General features: G+C 38.5%; 2 protein-coding genes across 3 annotated transcripts; one reads left to right on the top strand and one right to left on the bottom strand.

Annotated features, from left to right (window-relative positions):
* Window positions 1–2,075: 2,075 nt before the first annotated feature.
* On the bottom strand, window positions 2,076–17,326 carry LOC101160557 (opioid growth factor receptor). 2 transcript variants are annotated; one of them, XM_023957140.1, is made up of 7 exons: window positions 17,214–17,326; window positions 7,965–8,030; window positions 7,789–7,870; window positions 7,635–7,713; window positions 6,204–6,270; window positions 4,283–4,431; window positions 2,076–4,202 (listed from the first exon to the last, which is right to left on the bottom strand). In XM_023957140.1, exons 2-7 carry the CDS (start codon window positions 8,007–8,009, stop codon window positions 3,176–3,178), a joined length of 1,449 nt encoding a protein of 482 aa, XP_023812908.1. In that variant the 5' UTR covers window positions 8,010–8,030; window positions 17,214–17,326; the 3' UTR covers window positions 2,076–3,175. The 2 variants fall into 2 exon arrangements, with proteins under 2 accessions (XP_023812908.1, XP_011475680.1); XM_011477378.3 differs by lacking the exon at window positions 17,214–17,326 and adding an exon at window positions 9,767–11,781.
* A 171-nt stretch (window positions 17,327–17,497) lies between these two features.
* On the top strand, window positions 17,498–20,548 carry LOC101160319 (potassium channel subfamily K member 15). Its single transcript, XM_023957143.1, has 2 exons — window positions 17,498–17,795; window positions 17,948–20,548. The coding sequence occupies exons 1-2, from the start codon at window positions 17,498–17,500 to the stop codon at window positions 18,943–18,945; spliced, it is 1,296 nt and encodes a 431-aa protein (XP_023812911.1). The 3' UTR covers window positions 18,946–20,548.
* The last annotated feature ends 2,842 nt before the right edge of the window (window positions 20,549–23,390 follow it).

Raw genomic sequence — 23,390 nt, 5'->3', positions numbered from 1 at the left:
TTTAGCTTTAGACACGTAGGGATCATTGGTCATTGCGGTGAGGGAGTCCACAACATCTCAGCTGGGTGGACCATGGCCCCCAAGGAGCGGGTAGGGCCCCTGTTCTGGGCACAGAAGGGCACCCATATTTTTCCATCGTTGCTCACAGCAACTAAAGCCTGGTCCTCAGGCTCACCGTCCCCTAGCCTTGTCTAGGGCCTCTGCTGGTTGCTGGTGTCCACCTTCCCAGTCGGACGGTCAGTTCTGCCGCCTCCCCCCAGTTTGTCCTCAGTGGGGCTGGCAGGCAGTATGCTCGGGTGTGCAGTGCGGGCTGGCCAGGGGTGGTCCAGGCCTGACCCTGGGAGCGAGGAGAGGATCAGGACTACCGGGCGGTGGCGAGGCTCTTATCTGGGCCTTGTGTGGTCGGGGCATTGTCTGGGCCTGGAGCGCCTTGGGGTGGGGCGGGTCACTGCCCTGGCATGGACTCTGGCCCTGCACGCTCTCTGTTCCTTCTTCTCCTCGGCCAGGGAACTGCCAGGTCCATTCCTCCGTCTCCGTTGTGGGGGTCTGATGCGCGTGGGGAGGATTTTTCCCAGGTCTTTGTCTGACGGGTGGGTAGGGGGGCTCTTGGATGCCTGGATAGGCCGAGCTGCTGCGCTGGCTCTGGGGTGTGGGGTGCCAGGCCTCCTGCCCTTGCTGGAGCAGTCACTGTGATCAAGATACACTGTAACCCTTGTGCTATCCTAGGCACTTTAACGTTGGGATTTGGGTCATCTAGACCCACTAGACAGTGCTCTGAACCTTTTTTCTTCAATGATTTGTGATCTTCACTGGTGTCCATTAGATGAAATCTTTCCACCTTTGTCATGGTAGGGATAACACGTCAAAGTAAGGGTGGGGTCATCTAAGATAGCACAAGGGCTAAGAAGCACACATTCATTCAACCCACCTACTCATTCACTTTTGCATACATTTTGCATGGTTACTGTTTTCATACCCCTCTCCAATAATTTTGGTTATGCAAATCTTGTGTGTACCTGTCTGTTTGCATAACTTTTTTTCAGTTGATGCATCCTGTGAGATAAGACTGTATGAATAAACTTAAACCTTTAAATAGATATTTGCATACTTGTTGGTGTGTATATGAGAACTAAGTCATGCAATATTAGGTTAGGACTCTGTATTATGTTAACAATCTACAGCAAATCCTAGCTGCTTGTTTCTGATCCATTTCAGCAGTGGGTTCCTCCTTGGTCGTCTCTGTTTAATGTTTTTAGAAATGGTTCTGGGATCCATGGTTACCATAATTGTTTTCTCCTGTGACCACGTTACCTGTAAACTTTAAATTTATTACGAACATCATGCTGCTTGGAGATAATCTTATAGTCTTTAAAATATTTATAAAGGATTTTCTTATAGTCTGTTGGTGTACATATCTCTTGCTCTATCTATAGACCATGTTCAGTGTGGTCTACACACTTAAAACCAACCACCATAGTGTTTGTTGTCACAAACTAAGTTTGAAAACATTTGAAATGGTCATTAGAAGACACGTTACTTACATATGTTATTTTGGTCCAACTATCCTCGAATTTTTCTATAAACATCATTTAGCTTAACCAGCCCCGTTTCATTTGTTTGTTTTTTATTCTTTCTCGCTGGATGTCACAAATTCACGACTTATCATTTACTTATAGGACTCTATTGAATTTGACCCCACCTTAAATAGAAAAAAAGAACATTTTTTAGATAATTGGAAGTAAAGTCAGGCATGAAGGAGTTATTATGATTCTCTTAAACAACAATTAAAAACTAACATCTAATATGTTAGTACATTTTATATTATGACTACTTCTGTCCCTTTTGAGTGATTTTTCTATCACTTACAGAAAGGCACATACAATTTTGTCTTTGTCTATAAACAATGATAAAGCTTCATAATATAAATGTATTAATCCATAGAGCTACAGATGCTGGCATGATAACTAATGGAACAAACTATGACAAATGAGTTGTGTCACAGCATTATTGTCATTTTCAGCAACTGCAGCACTTTTACTATAAAAGCCCAGCCTTTTATGAAAAAAAGAAAGAAATCAGAAAATATGATGACTTTATTTTGCTCCGTAACAGCCAGGTAGGTAGCAGGAAAAACATTACAACTTGTATAAAGTAAGTAGCATCTTATCAGGTAAATACAGTAACTTTAACAGTAAACAGAGGAAATCAAGTGCAAATACAAAAACAAAAAAGAAACAACCCAAAAGAGATCAATCATCTTTACAGTTTGAACACTTTCACAGACTGTAAATGAAGATTTTTTGGGAAAAACAAACACATTTTACAATCACCAGTTTTTTCACATTTTTGGCGAGGCTTCCAGTTTTTCCCCCCACTTGTCCGTTTCCTGAATCTGCCTGGCAACATGCAGACTGTGCAATACACGTCGAATTTCAACCGAATCCCGCCTTGGTTCTAGTGGAACAGCAGGATTGAAGGAGGAACAGAAACCAGCATGAAGCTCTGCTCACATGGAAACGAGGACGAGATCAGTGCTAAAACATCTTAAATGCCAGTGACTTTCAAAGGCTGAAACCTTCAACTGATATGCATTCTTCAAAATGCTTCATGTGTTCTGTGGAAATAGTAAACATGTCTTTTTAATCTTTGTCACTCCTATTTCAAAAAATAAGTTAATTTACCTTTTTTTAAAACATAAAAAACACAAAAGCAGCAATGACTGAAGTCAGTTTGTGAGCCCTCTGATCCACAGCGGCAGCTTATTAGAGTCAACTCCACACGTAACCTCACAAAACCAACCAGACTCAAGGTAATAACGGAAATATGTCATTTTAACTAAACAATGACCTCCTTGACTATAAGATCAAGTCTTTTAGTTAAATATTGTTCAGCAAGTATACAACGGCTCAAATGGCAGGAAAGAAAAAAGTCTCAGATTTTAAAGTCTATTTTTGGTCTGTTTTTAGAATTGTTTCATGTAAAAAAAAAATCTAATTTCAAGCAACTAAAAGATGAACATCAAGTACCTTTCATATTTGGCAAACAAATAACTTCTGTCTTTCCCTTCTTTAAAGTGAAAATGATCCATTTCTTAGCATAAAGAACAGTAGAAATAAGGCCTTGAATTGACTTTGTCCCCGTGTAACCTTTATCCACCAGTGCTTGCCCTGTGTGGTCATGAACTCTCCACTTTTTGATCTGAGCTTGAATGGTTGGACTCCATCTCCACATCCTCTGACTCACTGATGCTTTTCTCTTCCACGCTTTGCTTGCCTTTCATCCGGTTAGTCTCTGACGGACTTCCTGGTGATGGCTCCTCCTCTTCCGTCTTAACCGGCGCCTGGCTGAAATCAGTTCGCGGGATTTTCCCCTCCCTTTCGGAGGAGAGGGAAGGGGAGTGTTTGGAACTTTTAGATTGAGTCTGTAAAGATGGACTCGTTTGACCTGTGACACAAACTGCCTTTTCCTCCATCTGGGGACTGTCCTCTGCAGTGCTGATGCTGTTGGCCTGGACCGTGTCTTCTTTTTTCTTTTTCGGGGTTTTTTCCGTTTCCATGTCGGCGTCTGTTTGCATACTGTCGGCCTGTTGTGTGGCGCGTCTCTGCGCGCCGGGGTCCACCTGGGCTGTCCCGACGTCAGGACTGGCTGACTGATCCATTTCATGAACATCATCAGAAGAGTCGTTTCCGTTTCTTAATTCACTTTCGGATTCAATCGAAACGTTCCCGTTTCCGACTGGCTCGGTCTCTGCTGAGGCCTCAGACTGTTTGCTCCTGTCTTTACTTTTATCGCTTCCTTTTGGAGGCTTGTTATCCCCTCCCTCCTCTTTCTGCTGTACACCTGTGTCTCCATCTTTGTTTTTACCCCGTGAAAGGACCTCCTCCTTTCCGTCTCCGTTTCCAACGGCCTCCAGCCTTTTCTCCGCTTTCCTAAGTTGTTTTTGGATTTTTCTGGGACACCACACAAACTTGTCCTTTGGTTCAAAGTGGAGGTAAGCGTAGCGCACGAGCTCCTGGCGCTTCTGTTTGTCAAGCACGGCGAACAAAAAGTAGTCGAGGACGCTGCGCTTCACGCTGCTGAGGGTCTTCTTGACCAGAGTTTCCTCCAGGAAGAAGCGCACCAGCGGGGCCTGGTAGTGCTCGAAGCCCAGCTCCCCCAGGCTTTTCAGGATGCGAGTGATCCGTAGGTTGTTGTGCATGTTCCTGCAGAATAGGAGGCATTTCGAGACGTAAGGACAAATAAAAACTAAACATTAATCAAGATAGAGATATTTTATCAGTACCTCTCCAAGTTCCCAAAGCGCTCCTTCCAGTTTTCGGCACGTTTCACCTCCCCAGTCTCCTTGTTAACTAAACGGATGCCGTAGAAGCCCAGCATGAGCTCATAAGACTCCACTAGTCTCCTTTTGGCGACCTCATTCTTCCTAAACTCCTGATGACAAAGGACAGCAACATGAAATAAACACCTTATTCTATGCCATTGTCTTTCAGAATAAAGGCATCATGGGAAAAATCAGGAGAATTTCTTTTTTCCAATGTAATGAAACAAAAACTTTTAACTCGTAAGAACCCAGACCCATTTTTTCTCAAAAATAAAAGTATGTGTATTTTAACACAAACCAAGTGGACCACAGAATCCATTTTGCATATTTTTTTGTTACACTGATGTGTTCTTACGGGTTAATTGGGTAAATTTCCATTTACCAAACCCCCAAAAGAGTTTACAATGTTTTTATTTAATGATTAAAACACCCAGAAAGTCATTTTAAAAGAACTTAGGACAATTCTTAAAAAGCTAATACTTTATTAAGTTCAGTAAAAAGTTACACTTTTAAACTGGTTCTTACTAGAAGCCTCTCTTTTTATATCTGACATTATTCTTGTGTACAAAACTATAATAACTAAATTTATTAGAATCCTCTGTTAATAGCAAGATTGGACGGTCAAAAAGATTTTTTAAAAATGTGCTGAAAAGATTGTTTTTACCAAGCTGAGAAACTCATATCAAAAGGGGAAAACCCCTGTGGAGGTTTTTAAGCACGGTCACCTTTTGGGTTTTCATTTTCAGCCAAATCAACATTAAAACATTCCAAACGTTTCATAACGTGCATTATTTTGTCGTTTTATGTAATCTAACTTTGATCAAGTGTTTGCTGTAGGACAAACGGCCTCATATTCAAAAAACCTGAGAAAATCTTGATTGACTGTTCTCTTGAGAATGCAAAACACATGACACAATTAAAGAAAAAAAGAAGCCATAACCTATTTACATTTTTTCTCTTCCTTTTCTTTTTGTTTTTAACAAGTGTCAATGATCAGAATTGACAGTTAGATGACAAAGACTGAAGGCTGTCCTCTAAAACCTTTTAGTGGAGATTGAAGGGATGCCTGGCAATGACTAGCAAAATGCAAAACTATAAAAATGCCTGAACCTCCAACACAAAGGTTGGTTAAAAATGTAAGTCTGCTGCATTTCATGCACACTTTTACCTTTCTTTAAAACTTTAAATGACATTTGATGGTAAAAAGAAAACAACACAAATTGGATCATTTGAAAGATCATGACTGACATGAACAAAGATCTGTTTTATTTAAAACATTTATCTCTTTCCCATCATCGCTATTTATTGAGATTGATGTGGTTTATTAGTAGTGTTGATGCATGAAGGACAATATATTTCTATTTTAATCTAACTTGGCTTTGCTCTTTGCTGACACCTCCATATGTTTTTCAGATTGCTGGTTGGAATCTAACAAAGTTACACATTTGCTCTTATTAACATGAGGCTTTTATAGATGAGTGAAATAGGAGGAGAAAAACAAACGTGCATTTATACACATCAGCATTGATAAATCAAATCAGCTGCACAGACTGTGTGATCAGAGTGTTGATGCACTAAAAGGAGCAGAAAGTATTTTCCACAGAAGCATTCAGGTTACTGTTACTCAGTAGATGCTTTGAGCCAAAAACTAGCAGAAGTAAGGCTGCATGTACTTTCCAAAGTCTTTTACGTGGAAGCACTGGGTATATAAGGGGGTCACGTTTGCACTTTGGCTCAGATCTACTGTCACTGTTCTGGATAAAACAATCGATTGAGAAATGCTTCAGATAGACCTGACAGGAGGAGTTTGGTGTTTTATTTGACATCATGCTCTGACATCACGGAGAGACGCAATTTCCAAACGCGTTCATGGTGCAGGTACCTCAATCTCCTTTTTGGTGAGTTCTGAAGCCATGTAATTCACACCTGGTTCTCGGAGTGGAAACAACCTTATGATGAGACAGAGAAAACACTGCATGGAGATGAAATACACTCAAACTAACGTTAAAAACAACTTTAATAATAGGAATCTATCAAAAGAAAAGTCGGAATCTGAGCATTACGAAGACAGAACGTTTTCTCATCAATTTATAGGGTTAGGTCAGAAGTCTGCAACCGTCAACACTAACTGAGCCATTGGAGTAGATTTCTTATGACCACAGCCATGTAAAAGCAACAAAGTCTTACTTCCCCCTTTAGAAAACACTGATTTGTATCTATGTTGTTGTAACTATATGTTTTATTTTTTGCATACATTTTTTGCATAAATTAAACATAAAGACACATTTTTTGAAATATGAAATAGTTTACAACTTTTAACAGAGGTTCACATGACTTCCTTTCAAAATAAAAGACCACCTGATGGGATTAGATCAATGCAGCAAACATAGTAGTGGGTAGTGTGATGTCAGCAGTGATTGGTAAAAAAGAAATACTACACATGGTTTATTTTATTATTGTTGGAGTATTTCGATCAGAAATTCATAAATGTTAAATCACAAAAGTTAAATCACAGTAAATAATATGGCTTTTTAACGATGAGGTATGAGCCCCGCTGAGAAGACTGTGTTGTAATATTGGGCTGTAAAAATAAAATTGTATCCAATTCAATTGAACAATATGAAACCTGCCCTGTATTCCGGTGCTACTTAACCCTTGTGCTATCCTAGGCACTTTAACGTTGGGAGTTGGGTCATCTAGACCCACTAGACAGTGCTCTGAACCTTTTTTCTTCAATGATTTGTGATCTTCACTGGTGTCCATGGATCACATGACATCTTTCCACCTTTATCCACCTTTGTCATGGTAGGAATAACACGTCAATGTAAGGGTGGGGTCATCTAAGATAGCACAAGCGTTAAGTATCATCTCCAGAGTTCTAAATGCACATCATCTCCCAGCAACCCCAGCGTCCAGTCTCTGGATGCCACACACCTGACTTTCATTTGCATCCACTCACAGTATACTTCAGCTCTGCACTGAGCCTCACTCAGGTTGTGTTAAAATTCCCACCCTACTCCCTAACTACTAAAAAGCTATATAGTGTGGGTCTATCTAGAGCCCTGGATTTTAAAAGCAATTCGGACACCATCTCTCCACCTTTTTTATGATAAAATGATGTCATTCACTTCATGAATGTTTTTTTTTAACATATAAGTATTTGCTCCAAACACTCTATCACCGAAAAAATAAAGTTGTAGAAATAACTGGAAAGTCAAGACAATCATGACATTGTGTTATTTACAAGTGTATGTAAACTGTAGAATGAGTTTACTTGCTTTTAATCAGACAAAAAGCCTCACCTATAACTTACCACTGAATGTAGGAGTGAACCCTCTCCAGTCGCTTGTAGTCATTCCTCCATTCTTTGAGGAATGAGTCAATGTAGATGTCTGCAATGAACCAGAAAAATGCTGAGTCCCATCACTCTTTCCACTAAAACCTGAATCAACATCTCAGCGTTTTACCATCAGGAGCAGAGGGAAACTTATTGAGATAAAACTGCAAGTTATTCATTTTGTCCTCCGAGCACTCATCATCCGTCAGATTCTGTCAAAACAAATCAGCAAATGAAAACATGAAAAATATTTATTATTTTATTTTGACAGCTGATCAAGTGTTTCCTTTGGTGTTTTGTACTTACAGGGTAGCCTCTCCTGTAGTTCTGCATGTCCCTTGCTGCCCTCATATTTCTGGGGGTGTGATGCCACTGCAAGATCAAATTGGCCGCCGTGCGTCAAACATTATTCAGCAAGAATAAAACAAAACAAGCAAAACACTAAGCGAGTCATCAGAAATGATGATTATGCAGATTGTATAAGTATTCATGTTAACGGGACACTTGAAGTCAAAAGCTAAGGCAAAATCATTCCATGATCTTCTCAAACTGTCCTAAAAATCCTCACCGTACGACAAAAAGGTACGCAGGTTATTTTATACAACTGTTGCAAAATGCTTGAAAACGGAACAGTTTTTAGGACAAAAACGAAAATCCTATAGACAGATTAGAGGTTTAAAAAGTCTTTTTCCCCCAAAGATTTTTAAGAAACGGCAAACATGTTTTCATAGGAACTGATTTATTTATTTCTCTTTATTAAGTTTTTAATTTTTGAATCTCTTCATGGTTAAAAAACAGCTTTAATAAGTGTTGAATCATCAAAGTTTCTAACAGGTCACTTTTCTCTTTGATTTCCAGATTTTAATTTTTTGTAAAGCAAATATTTTAGGAAAGGAAACAAAAATTCTTAAAACCAACCAGTATTCCCTTTCTTGACACTTTATAAGTGAGTTCAAGTCAAAAGAAATCTTAATTTCACACTGAAATATATCCACATTATCTGTTCTAACATCATTTTTCTCATCAAGTCAACAAATAGCATGAATTTGTTTTACCTGGTTGAAAGTTTTTCCGAGTTAAGGTTATCGGATCTTCTTCTCTACAACCGATTTTCTTTAAAAATAAAACATTTTGTGAAGTGGAATTAAATGTAGGTTAAAACATTATTTTTATTTACAAGAAAAGTCATTGCCTTTAACCATTCTTTATTTGATAAAGTATCAAAAAATGCTGCTTCTTTTCTTAAATATAGACATTTACGTTTAATTATTACTTGTTTACTTGCGTCAAATTAATAAAACCGATGAAGATTTTACATTTCCAAATAAACATCAATTTTTTGGGTTATGTTAAACGATTTTAACATAAAATGTGATAGATATATAATAAATTTAGGCATTTAATATTTATAATGTAATTTTTTACTCAAAATATATTTAAAAAATGTGCTCAAGCGTTTATTAAACAGGAAATTGGTCCATGACTTTGATAAAACAATATAGCACATAACAACGAAGATAGCTTGTTAGTTTTTTTTAATTGCCCAGCATTATTTTACCTGTTTTTCAAAATAAAGAAATCAAAATAAATTGCATTTGAAGTGTACACAATACTTTTCATTTTTTCTAATGATTTAGTGACTTGTTAAAAATAGAAATAAATCCAGCATTAAAAAAAAGGAAAAAAAGTGGAGCATCCTTAAGAAATAGCCGAGAGCGTGACACATCTGTTCAAGATTTTCTCTAAATTTATGCAAAAATAAAGCAAGAATAATGAGAGATCCTGAGGAGGACTGCTGGTGGTACTGGGAGTTGTAGAAAATCAAAACATTGTAATAAAACACACACGCCGAACCAGCTGTTTGTATGGATCTGTGCTCCCCAGAAAAGGACAGATTGTCTCCCTAATTACTATCTCGACACCCCCTTTCTTTGCTAGGCTAGTTAGCAGGGCTGTGGAACTGTGGGCACACGGCTAACGGCCGCTTTCCACCCTCAATACCAACACTAAGCAGCCGCTCCAGGCGCAAACCCCACAGAGTCCACGGCGACACGACAAGATGATTCGGCTGCAAAACGGCGTGTCGGACGGTCGATAAAAGCACGTACTATAGCCCACGCAGATTTGTTTTTGTCTTGGTTTGACCGTCGGGTCTGGCTCTCTCCGGCCGGGTCGTCTCCATCACTCTCTGTGTCCCAGGTCGAGTCGTATTCACAAACACAGTCGTCGTCCATCATTTAGGAGGACAAAAAAAAACTAAAAAAAAAAAAAAAAAAAAAGGTGCGCAGCCTGGCTCTGCAGCAGGACCAGGGGGGAACGCGGTGTTACACTTGCATGTTGAGGACACACGGGGACGGCCCTGACCATCCGTCTCCGCAGCCGACCATCGTCAGGCTGCAGCTTCTCCTCTGGCGGCTGCAGCGCTGCCTTCACGGACCCTCCGCTCAGTCGTAAATGTCTCAATATTAATACAATCCGACACACAGCTTAACCCTGGACAGTAAAACGCCCCATAAATAAAATAACATATTACCCCAATTATCTTCTACCTATAAGGGTCAACCTAGAATCTTAACGAATGTAGCATTAAATCATTTTATTTGAGGGGATTGGTCTATGGTGGACGCAGATAGCAGTCAGATTTATTCTTATAGCAATTCAGTACACATCAAATGCATCATTGCTTCATGTTTAAGAAAACGCTCAAATACAAAGTTTCCTGTTGTCTTTGAATGCGTCACAGTAGTTGGTACTTTTGAGAGAGGCTGCACACCAGCTGAGCTGAGTCAGACAGTCTATGAAGAACAGAAAGAAAAAAGAACTCCTACACCTTACTGTTATGTAAAGACAAGATAGAAGAATTAAGGACAGGTGAGCAAAAGTTGTAAAACAACAATTAAATATTAAATCAATGTAGTGTTGCAGGACATATTTCAGAGAACTGAATTAAATAAAAACAGTAATGGTCAGGAACTGATGGTGTAGAACACAAAATGCAGGAGTATACTTACTGGCAGAGATTTAGAAACTCTAATAAACTTGACAAAACCATTAACACTCACTGAGACGCTGAATTTAAAAAAAAAAAACCCTCTTAGGTTGTGTCCAAATTCCTTCATTACTCTCGACATAGTGCTCTATATAGGGCGTTCGCTATTTTGCAGTGCCATCCGAATCTCCCGCTGTGTCCAAATTGAAGCCTTGCAGCCTTTGCAACCTTTGAAATTTGGACATAGCCACTAATTCCAAAATCGAGTGCCCAAGAAATTTCTCAGAAGTCTCTGCAAAATTTTTGCATTGATGCTCTCCAGACTGACAGATATAACCCACCATGCATTACAGTTTAACAATTGTTGTAAAAACAAAATCTCAATTAAACCATCCATGTTTTCATCATTAGGACGCAGAGGATTCATAACTAGTCTTTGTAAAATGTTTGTATTTATTTGGTTTTTATGTTGGGAAATCAGTGACATCATATTTGCCGTTAAAAAAAACTAGTAGTGAACATGGTGTCCGAATTGCTTTTAAAACCCAGAGCACTAAATAGCCCTGCATCATGTAGTTTTTTTTTTGTAGTTATGGATTAGGGAGAGAATTTGGACATAGCCTCAAATACATTAAGGATCCTTAACCAAAATGATGACAGCTGCAGATAGGCTAATGAGCACATGGCATGACTGTAACAGGGCAAAAACACAAAAAACCTGAAAACAGCACAGGAGAAAAATGAAGAAAGCACGACTGAAAACAAACCAGAATCCTCTCAGTAACTTACACCCATTGAAATATAATCACATTTTTTTATTACTTTATTTGAGATTTTTGTCTTTTTTCGTGGTAATAACCTTGAATCTAATCTTTTGTAACATTGCTGTAAACCCAGCTGGGAGTACTTCCAGGATGCAACAACACATCCCTCAGCTTTTGAGACTTTCTTGGGTCTTTGTCTCTCTTTAAGGATTAATAATTCGTTTGGCTCACAACTCGTGTTGCAGTGAATATGCAAACTTGCCAGTTTCTGTGTTATTCTAAACTGAATGCTTTGATGTAAACCACAAGCATACCTTTATGCTATATTGCAGGTAAATGGTAAATGGCGTATACTTATATAGCGCCTTTCTTCCTACAAGGACAAAGCGCTTTACAGTCACAGACCCATTTACACACACATTCAGACACTGGTGGCGGCTCCGCTGCCAAACACAGGCGCCTGCCTACCACCAGAGGCAAGGTGGGGTTCAGTGTCTTGCCCAAGGACACTTCGATTCATGGGCGGGCAAGGCGGGAATTGAACCTGCAATCTTATGATCATGGGTCGACCGCCCTGCCGCTGCACCACGGCTGCCCCCAAGTATGTATGTTTACATAGAGTACCTTATTTTAAATTATTTTTTTCACATTTGTTAACTTTCTTTTAAGACAGAAAAATAAGTCTCCTTTTTTTTCCCCTTTTCGTTTCCCAGGTGTAAGATCCTTAGTTTTTTTGTTTTATTGGAAGGAAAAAAATAATCATAAAACCTGTTGGACCAAAGGTGTAAGTAAGCAGTGAATTAACTGACAGGGTAAGAAGTCGCAGCAGCTTATAGGAAAGCATTTGAACGTATTGAAATTATTCCAAGTCTAGCCAGATAAGTTAATGTGCTTGCCCTTTTCTTCAGCCTTTCAGGACATCCAAACTCTCTTAAACGTCTTAATTCACCTGAACAAAGCAACAAATAAGTTCTTTGTAATTAAAAAAAAAAACGAACACAGAGATTTCAGCGTTAGTCCATTTATCATTGTTTGTCTTCACGTTCAGATTTGATCATATCGGATTCTCTCAAAATGAGAGAATCTAAAAAAAAATTGAAGTTGATTAAAAATCACAGAAATAGTTAGATTTAATTGTGTTTATATCAAAAGATTTCATTGCTATTTACACATTAATATGTGTGATGGGGAGACAAATACTTCCTTTTAAAGTGGAGAACAAGTTTCAGTGAGAAAGGCAGTAAATCTTTGAGGGGCTGCAGATAATTAGGTGTAGATTCAGACATTACTCAAACATAAATAGAATTCAAACTTGATTTGAGAAATAAAACCAATGAGTAATCTGGTTATAAGATCTACTGAAAACACCCTCTACCTTTGCTCATACAGTACCGCACTATCACTGCATGAGGTGTTTTCAGGTTTTTAACTATGAAGTCCAGCACATACATGACAGCATACACGTATGAATGCGTTGTTATTTTGACAAGGGGTTATTTCACCAAAATAGCTTAGTGCGCTTTCACATGAGATTCGGTGTTGAATAGCCGCTGGTGTAGGTTACTATATTTGTTCTTAGTTACTGTGGAAACCAGAGAGCTCTGCAGGCATCCAGCATTCTCTGCTGTTTCCCTCCTCTGCTTGATGACATAGAATCACTTTTTTTTCTGTGCCAGCTCCAGACAGATGGAAAGATCTGCTCTGCTATCACGCGCAGAAATTACGAAAAGTCGCGAAAGCCACATCAGAAGTCTCTGTCTTAGCTTTGGCATGCTGCTAAGAGTCATTTGCAGCTTCCTATTTCCATTCTATCAACTACCTTCCATGGTCTCCCTGCAGAGTTTCTGGTTTCTTTCCAAATGTCGTCAACATTAAGGGGAGCAGCTCTATTTTGAAAACGTGTGTCATCTGGAGAGTTTTTAATCTGTTAAACCTGCTTTTTCATAATTGATTCTGACTGCAGACATTTCTATTTTTGGTTGTTTCAGTTTTTTAAGGACTGTTCAGTCGATAAATACAGATAATTGTTGGTCATTTAAGACTGTTTGGAGCTGATCACACTCACAGCTCACTAAAGGTTTACATACCTTTCATCAAATATACAGAGAAAAATATTTGTGTCCCATTGAGGTTTTTTTCGTGCAAGTTTAAGCACTACTGAACACTTCAAGATAATCATCTTCAATTGTAACTGGGATATTGCTTTGTCCCAGGTTGTATCACGGGTTAAATTGGTCCAGAGGTATTATTTGGTCCACAGAGAACTATATACGTTGCTGTTTCACATAGTACATTCATTGGAAATGTTTGAAAGATATATTTAAAAAGCACCACAGACTGCCCCATGAATCTCAGTAAAGTCAGCAGAGCTTCTAACAACAATATCTCATGGTAACATTTTTCCTGGATCTCAGTGGATAGTAATTCATAGTTAATATTTTTATCAGTTCTGAATTGTATGTGGTAAAGTTTTAGTTTACTTTTTAACACTACCTGTGTTCAGTGCTTTTTCTGTTCTTCTCTGAGAATGACAATGTCATTCATTCTATAAAATTTAGCTTTGAACATAAAAATGATTGCATGTTACATGGAATTCATCCATTTTTAAATCAAATGATAAATATGTATTTATACATTCAATTGTTGAATTGAATGTCACATATATAGTCCACAGTCACACTACATAATAACTTCCCATAGTTATCGATTGACTTTGACTCAAATACCGGGACTTAACAATGCGTGGACACCACATTTTGGGCTATACTACCACAGTGGTTAATTCAGCCTCGTGACCGCGAGTGTAGAGGGTTAGCTCAAATATTTGCTAGGGTCTCGAGAGGTTTAAATGCAGACCATTCAGTTCAATTAATCTCCAGAGATTACAAAAGTGTTTTTGAGTTAGAAATGTGCGGTTTAAGACTCAACTTGGAATTATTTTCAGACTTAACTCAGTATTTACAAAAAACTTTACTGAAACATTTGTGATAATATCTGGTCTTTTGCTGCTGTTTTTGTTTTTAAGCTACCATTCTGTGTCCAAGTGACTCTGAAGAGTGATCAGGCTGCCTCTGGATTGGGATCAATCTTTGTTTCTATTTTCTGGTAAACAGTGGGAACAAAAGCTATCAGCTTAGCTGTCTGTAAGGGTTGTGTGGTTTGGTTTGGTTTTTGGTCTTGTTGTGAGTTGCCCTCAAGTCACACTGTTTCCTGGTCCATCATGATCCACAGCTGTTATCATTTTAGTTAATTGCCCTCAGCCTATAAGTGTCTGGTTTTGAGGTAATCTGCCTTGTTGTGTCACCTTTTTGTTGTTCCATGTGTTTTGTCATGTTTCATTTTGTTTATTAAATATTTTATTTTCTGTCACCAAGCCTGGTCTCCTGCATTTTGGGTCCTCCACCACCAGTTCCTGACACTGTCACATAACTGCCTGAAATATTGTTTTTGTTCACAAAAGCGGCTTTCAGTAATGACATTTATTGCCATAAAGTTTAGGAATGAAGCTATCAAAGACGGTAAGCATAACAACTCTTCATTACAAGTCTATTTATTTACGCTTAAATTCTGTGACAAGCTAAAGTTTATATCTGTGCTTAGATTATTAATCTGTTTACTTCTGAAATATAATATGGCCTACCCTGCAATCAGCTTGATACAATTAAATTAATCAATTTTATCAGTCTAGTTTTGGGAGACATGACCATTTGACTGGATAATTTTGGCTGCATAATTAAGCATTGTAATCATGACAGAACAGAAACAGAACACCAAGGGGGGACCTTTCTGTGTTGAGTTTGCATGGTCTCCTCTCATTTTCTCCAGGGACTCAGACTTCCTCCCACCATCCAAAAACATGTTTCAGAGGTTAACTGGTTACTCTAAATTGTCCCTAGGTGTGAATGTGAGTGGCCAGGTTGGGCTCCGGGGACCCCGAAAGGGACAAAGGGGGTTTAAAAGATGAATGAATCATGACAGAAGCATTGTTTTGGTAAACGGACAGTACTGAGTCATGCCTTGCATTAGGTAAAACTGCGCTGCAGAATTTTATCTACAAAAAAACATTTGTTTCATAAAAAATAATTTCAAAAAGTCTGTGTGCTCAATAATGAAAACAACAAAGAAGCAACAAGAAGCTGAAGAAATGCAAAAAAGGCCCGTAAAAAAGGCTAGTTATTTTAAAGAAAAATCTGAATAATCACCAAGGGTCTTTGCTAAACAAGTTAACAATTTAAATTTATTCAAATTTTTTTAATTTGTTTTTATAAATCCATATTTCCTTGATCTGATTCTAAAAGGTCTTGTAGGTGAGTGAGTTTTCATGTCTTGCTTCCATGTTTTGATCTAAATAAACCTGACAATGTTTACTTTTTGGGATACATAGTTTGTGTAACCTTTCTTTCATAATCTTGTTTTTTTTAAATCAGGATTTTGTCTCAACTGCAAAATGAGTAGAGGGAAAAAAGGTCATCTTCAGCCTCTTTTTTTCGCTTTAGTTATGTTTCTAAATATATTTTGTGCTCATTTGTTCTCATTATTCATCCCAGTGCACACAGCAGGGGTCCCCATGTTTTGCTTTGTTTTTTTCCTATCAAAAGATTGCATGCAAAGTGTAAAGATGTGTTGAATCAGTGATTTACAAGTATACATGTGCTTAGAAAAGCCTAATAAGTGAAATGCATTTTATCCTCAAAAGCGTCTGTATTGCATCCATGTTTATGCCTTTCCACATTAGATAGTGTTTTGCGGTTTTTGATTCCTCGATAAAATGAACCTCAAGAGGCCAGTGACAGCAGAACTCATTTAACTCAGCGTGTTTCCTTTAAAGTCTGGATTGTTTATCCCTGTGGGGATCATTCCCCCTCTTTTTGGGGCCGTTGGCCTTTTAAATGGATTTAAACTGAAGCAGTCTGTTGAAGGATGGCTGTTGTTTCACGATCCCCTCATATCAGCTGATTGTCATGCTTTTCATGTTCATCAAAATAAAGCTTTAGGAGTGCAGATTCAGCCACCAAAACAGAAGCATGGGGTTTATGTGATCGACTGGAACAAAAAAAAGGTGCATAATTCACCTACAGAGTTGCTCTTGGCACAGTAAAGGCTGCTTTTGTTAGATCTGGGATATTAATATCTTTACTTCAAACATTTTTACATTTATGTAATCTGAGCATCATTTGCCAAATGCAAACCAGGATCATTAAGCTTCTATTGGCTTCAGCCTGTGACTGATTAGCAAAACTCTGCCTTTGGTACAAGTGCAGTTACCATGGCAACCAGATTCACCTACAGTAAATTTCCAGAACCATCTAGTGTAGCTGTCTTATTTATTTAGCCACTGTACATACCGTGCATGCATCAGTATTTCAAAATGCAGTTGATCCAAACTGTTTGTCACAAATTAGATCAGAATTTAAAAATGGTCAGTTTCATAACAATGCGTTACAAGTATTAGTTGCATTTGTGTTGAATCAATTTAAATATATTTTACCATTTAAAAAAAAAAAACCCTCATTCTTTCTATCTTAACAGATTCTTTAAAATGAGGATTTGTCACCTAACTAAAATATGTCCATGATTTTTTTTTATATCATTAGGATTAAAAGATGGTGGGCACATTTCATACTTTTTATAACTAAACATTCAGAATGTTTCAAAAAAATATGAACATGTCATTTAAAACTATTAAAGCTCTAAAAAGGATATGAAAGTGACTGATTAAATGGCAGATGCAGGTCTGGTCGTCATTTGATGTCCACTGGTTGCTGTCCATGGTGCTGGAGTTCTCTAATGTAAGGCACACACCTACATCACACGCTGGCTTTCATTGGTGACTGCTTTGCGCATGCGATGAAGTAATCCCAGAGTAATTTAAACAGATGTCCATATCAAGACCAGCAAGAACATCAAAATGCATTTTTTTTAAACATGCATGAAGAAAACTAATCCTGTTTTAGAGATTTCCAGGTGTGACTTCTCTGTATGCGCCTCCTGCCTGAGTTTAACGCAACAGGCTGCCGCACCAATCTGGTGTCTCCGCTGAGGAGCATCGCTGCCACCTGTAACTGTGCCTCCGCGCTTCGTCTTCCATGCCGTCATCGAGGATGAAGAAGCAAAACGTCCGGACGTTGTCGCTCATCCTCTGCATGTTCTCCTACCTGCTGGTCGGCGCCGCGGTGTTTGATGCGCTGGAGTCCGAGACGGAAAGCGCCCGCAGGCGCATCCTGGAGCAGAAGCGCAACGAGATGAGGAAGAAGTACCGCTTCTCCGAGGATGACTACCGCGAAATCGAGCGAGTTGTGCTGCAGGCTGAGCCCCATCGCGCCGGGAGACAGTGGAAATTCGCTGGCTCTTTCTACTTTGCCATAACAGTCATCACCACTATTGGTAAGTGATTTTTTGTATTGGAAAGCTGGCAGGTGCCAGGAGAATTTAAAAGAAATCCTTTTTCTGCGACCTTCAGCTCTTTTTATCATATTTTTCACATTTTATTTTCATCTTAAATTGTTATAGTACATGTCCACCATGTTCTCTGTTAGGTTATGGACATGCAGCTCCAGGAACAGATGCAGGAAAAGTCTTCTGCATGTTCTACGCCGTCCTCGGCATTCCACTCACCTTGGTCATGTTCCAGAGCCTGGGAGAGAGGATGAACACATTTGTGCACTTTCTCCTGCATAAGGTGAAACAGTGCCTGGGCTGTCGACGCACCGAAGTGTCCATGGAAAACATGGTCCTGGTGGGGCTCCTTTCCTGTGTTGGGACCCTCTGCGTGGGAGCTGCAGCCTTTTCCCACTTTGAGGGTTGGAGCTTTTTCCACGCTTACTACTACTGCTTCATCACACTAACCACTATAGGTTTTGGGGATTTTGTGGCCCTGCAGAAGAAAGAGGACCTGCAGGAGAAGACGCCCTATGTTGCTTTCAGCTTCATGTACATCCTGGTGGGGCTGACTGTCATCGGGGCATTTCTTAATTTAGTCGTTCTTCGGTTTCTCACAATGAACACGGAGGATGAGAGGCGAGATGCTCAGGAGCGGGCGTCTCTGAAGAGAGACCGAGGCCTCCTGGAAGGTGCGCTTGGCCTTCATGCCATAAGGGATCAGAGCAGAGAGAGGGGAAGAGACAGGGGCACCAGGATGCACAACCACAACAACAGAACACTCTTCATGCCGATAGAGGAAGGAACAAGCCGCACTAACCTTATCCCTTCCCCAGCAGAGAACCAGGAGAAGCATGGAAGTCCATGCAGGCAGATGCGTCATTTTCAGATCAACGCAGGTGCACGGAGGCAGGATTCCAGCCTCAGTTCCCTCTGCTCTTCCTGCGACTGCTACGGCTTAGAGGTTTGTGATAGTCCTCTGATTCTCCACGGCAATCGGCACGACTGTCATGTAAATTCCATTTGTTACAACTCAGTCTCCTATAAAATCGACAGCTGCTGTTCCAAATCTGGGGAAAACACAGGACTCTCCTCCCCGAAGAGCACGCTCTCACCCGGGTACAGTTTCAGGAGTTTGAGGAGGAAATCAGTGTAGAGAGCATTATTGTGAGGAAACGTGTTTTGCACAGACTAATCAGCATCAAAGTGGCATTTCCTTTTGTGCATGTCCGAAGCTACAAATCTCTTTGAAGAGTAAACTCCCTGTTGTGGGTAGTAAAAATTCTTTTTAAAGCAAACTTTTTTTTTTTTCACGTTATGTTGTTGGTGTTTTGCTTGCATGTCAGCCTAAGTGCCCTGCATGCTAAAAGAGAATGTATTTCAACAGGAACAAGAGCTAATTGGAGATGATGTCCAAAAGTTCTGTCCCTGTACTTTTCCACAAGAAGGATTTTAGCTAGATTGCTTTTTGTTGTACAGCATACCAAGGAAGGATTGTGGAGAATGAAGGTAAAAAACTACAGTGACCCTGAAGAACAAATCGCATTAAAAAAATCACTCAGTGGAAAAACATTTAAAAGATCACAACGGCCTTTAAAAAAAGCAAAACAAATGATCAAAAAAGCATTATATTTTAGAAATCAAAACAAAATTCCCCATAAAAAAAAAATTAACTTTCCGGAAAACCAAAATTTCAGAAATCAAGATGTTAAAAAACAAAAATGGAAGACGTTGGTACAATGGGCATCACTGATTGGATGATGATGTTTTATTTTTGATGTTTGTGTTTTTTAAATGTCTTCAATTTCCTCATAGTATTAAAAGTTTTATGATTAGTTTGGAGCATATTAATTTTTGCTTCATGCCAAACAACTTTTTACTGAAATAATAGACAAGCTTCATCATCCAATCAGCGATGACCGATAGTACCTACCTTTTCCAAATTTAATTTTTTGTTCTTTAGCATTTCATTTTAATTTCCGGAAATTACCTTTTTTTCTTTTCCGAAACATTTCATTTTAATTTCATTTCATGTTTTTGGACTTGTGTTTTGGTTTCTGGAATTTTGTTTTGATTTTTAAAATGTAAATTTTTTTTTGAGTTTTAAGCTTTTTTAAAGATTATTGTTGTGATCCTTTATATGTTTTTGCGTGAATTAATTTGATGGTGTGATTTGGACTTCAGGGCCACCGTAAACCCCCCCACACACTTTCCATGCCATTGCAAGAAGATGTCACTACACTTTTCTATGAGAATGCCTTAAGGAACTTTGACTAACTTTTTCAAAGACATGGCATTTTAAATAATGTTTTACTATTGAGCACTGGAATAGAGTGATTGGTGCACCAATGCAATATATTATAAAGAGATTTCTAACATAGATGTATGTAGCACAGAAAAGACATGTAGCAAGTCCCATATTGATGTCCTATTGTTCTGGAAAACTTGTCATTTTCCAGCGGGGAAGTTGATATTTTAACAAACCATGTGACTTTCTTCCAGTATTTTGCTTTCTTGTCTAACCAAAAACAGGACTGTTACATGCACATTATTTGACTTCATACATTATGATTAACTTTGACTTATTTGAATGAAGTTTTGAAACTTAAATCTTCATTTGTCTTCCTTTGTTTGTTCCTGAAAAAATAACACCCAGCAAAATAATCGTATTCTTTCCATTGTAAAAAGTTGTTTGGGTTAAAATGGTATAAACTTGCTAAAAAAAAAACCTGTTGAAGTCGTACATTTTGTCTCAATCTCACATATTGACATGAGGTGCCTATTTACAAAAATGTACAAATGTAAACATTTTTTTTAAGTGTTTTGAATACTAAACTATCCATGGTGTAGCCCACCTTTGGCCTGCAGCAGTTGAGCATGCTCCATTATTCCTGTGATCCTAAACAGGAATAAGTGGGTTCAGAATGAATGGACGAGTTAAATGCAGGGGTGAAGCTATGGGGGCCAGCCCCCCCTCCTTGAACCCCCCCCTTCCCCCTAATTTTTTGAGTCGGCATTGGTATCATTTTTTACAAAGATGAAGAAATGATCAATAGGAGTTTCTCTAAGCATTGCAACTACTTAAAGAAGCATTAAATAAAAAAACCTGAAATGTGTATTTGTAATGGTCTTCCGCTCTGCTTGTTCTAATTTTGCCAACCTTCCAAAGTCTTCTACACCCCTCCCAACCCCACATGAAGTACTTGCTCCACCACTGGTTTAACACGTGATGTAATGAATTCATTTTCAACTCCAACTCCTGATACATTGAAGTGTATTTTCAGCAGGAAGTAGCATCAAGACTATTTTTTTAGGTCTATTTAAAAGTAAATCTTTTCTGGATAAAAAGACACATGCTGACTCAGCAAGTTCACATAAACAGGAAAATCCCTGTAATGTTGTAGATGGAAGGTTGACCTAAACTGTCCATCTAACTGTCAGGGTTGGCAGTGGTTCATAATAATTGGGGCCTGTTTTGCAGCTACAGCTCTTCAGTTGTTCCAGGTTATTCCATCCTGGAGTGTGAAGATTCAACTTTTCGGAAACTTGATAGTGGGTAAAGATTTACAGCACAGCTGCATATCCGCTGTCCAACATAAACAAGTCAGACAAAGTCCAGTCTTTCTTATTTGCAAAGGGGGACAACTGTACATAAAGAACTGGTCTTGATGGGTCCAACTCCTTCCAGATACCGTTGCTAAACAAACTATTGATTCATTGGGTGTGCTCCATTTATCACACAGCACATCTGATTCTAAACTCCTTTGTGGGTCATAAGACCACCACTTGTTGCTCCTATTTATAAGCTTTGTTTATCTGAGATTAAAAAATTCTTTGATAACAGCTTTTTATTTGAAGTAGTTTCATTCAATTTAACATAATTACACACATTTTAAGTGAAATTTGTTCACTTTATTTATTTGCAGTTAAACCCATGCTGTTAGCATTTGTTACATAAGGACAACCCTTTGCTTAAAGGGCCTGTGTCATGCAAAATCAACCTTTTGTGCTTTTAAGTGTAATATGTTTATATAGTTTCTGCAGAGCGGCAGCCCTAAGTTGTGGGAGGGACCGTTGGTGTGGGAAACCCCCCTTCTTCCTCTCCCTGTTGCTAAAAGGTTTCTATTTAAAAGTAACAGGGAGCTTGTGACCCGCCTAGTGTATTTTCTACATCACCAGTAACTCTTTTCAAATGTAATTTTTTTCATCTGCTCCTCATTCATAACAATTTGAATAAAGAAATACTCAGAAAAACAAGATTTAAGATTTAGGCATCTGAGTTCATACTTACTAATCTACTCTGATCCAGAGGCAATTACTCCACTGATAGAAGGTAAGCTATTAACAGAAGTGAATTACATTTACTCGGTTACATTTACTTTGGCTACTTTTTAAAAACTGGACTCTAATAGTAGTTTTCTCCACCATATTTTATTATTTCATTTGAGTAGATTTATGTTGTTCTTGCTCAGTTACAATGAGTTTTCATTTCTTCACCACTTTTATTTGCAACATTTGAAGCATTTATTCTATGATTAAATGATAATATTAACACAATGTCAGTATTGGCAGATCATAGCATAAAACTATAAATGTCTTAGGAAAATTTTTACTGTTCCTTTGCAGCAGGGCTGCTGGTCCTCAATATCTGACCCCCTGCCTGTTTTCCCAGCTCTTCCTGCACTGCTTGCTGCTGATTACTTGGACCAGGTGTGTTTATCCAATCAGAATGTGGAGACATCTGATTGAGCTAATTAGCAGCTAGCTGGGCCTGGAGATCACAGTCCATCACAGGGGCACAAAGATAGACAGCTGCACACAATCACATGCACCTTGTAAGGGACAATTTACCTATGAAGACATTAAAAGTCTATTCTATGTTTTGGGACTGTAGGAAAAAACTCACACATGCATGAAGAGAACATGCAAACTCTACACTGGAAGGACCCAACCATCTCTGTGCAGCCCCCAAAGAATGACAAATATTATTAAATTATTTTTTTGCTTATCAATTTTCTTTCCTATATTCAACAAAGTGAGCAGATATTCCACACAGCAGCTAAGTTACACAAAATAAACTGAAAAATAATCAAAGACAAACATTTTTAGAATTCAATGTATTTCAATCTGATATTTGTGTGAGTGTAGCAAAGTGTTAGTCAGCACAAAACAGCCTTTGAAAAGTGGCTGGAAGAAAAATGGGCAAAAATACACAAAAATGAAAAAAATTATATAAAACATTAAAATTAATTAGAGCCCAGCAAAGATAGCAGGCAATGTTAATAAAACTGTCATTTTTTTTTTTTTTTAGAAATTTGATGTTAAAGATAATAAAGAACAGTTAAATTGACATATCAACAAAAATGATTCTTTTAGTGCCAAAATGTCTCTTTTCTTTTTATACTACCTTTTGCTACCATGAGACAAAAATCACAATGCGTTGAAACTTCAATACTTTCCTCCATTTTCTGTCTTCACGCTTTGTTTTGATTTAAAACGAGGCAGAAAAATCACGAGGTTACCGCAGAAGTATCCCCAGGCATCCATTCTGAGCCATCTGTCGCTCTCCTGGAGAAATCCACTACTTTACATATAAATGTT

This window comes from Oryzias latipes, chromosome 7 (genome assembly GCF_002234675.1).
Source record: "Oryzias latipes chromosome 7, ASM223467v1".
NCBI lineage: Eukaryota > Metazoa > Chordata > Actinopteri > Beloniformes > Adrianichthyidae > Oryzias > Oryzias latipes.
Note: the sequence above shows the minus strand (reverse complement) of the source record. Positions and strands in the feature narration are given on the sequence as shown.

Coding starts and splice junctions, on each gene's coding strand:
- LOC101160319 (XM_023957143.1), top strand. CDS start 17,498: ATGCCGTCATCGAGGATGAAGAAGCAAAACGTCCGGACGTTGTCGCTC. Junction 17,796..17,947: donor AACAGTCATCACCACTATTG/GTAAGTGATTTT, acceptor GTTCTCTGTTAG/GTTATGGACATGCAGCTCCA.
- LOC101160557 (XM_011477378.3), bottom strand. CDS start 9,895: ATGATGGACGACGACTGTGTTTGTGAATACGACTCGACCTGGGACACA. Junction 7,871..7,964: donor ACTACAGGAGAGGCTACCCT/GTAAGTACAAAA, acceptor TTGTTTTGACAG/AATCTGACGGATGATGAGTG. Junction 6,271..7,634: donor GTTCACTCCTACATTCAGTG/GTAAGTTATAGG, acceptor TCTCATCATAAG/GTTGTTTCCACTCCGAGAAC.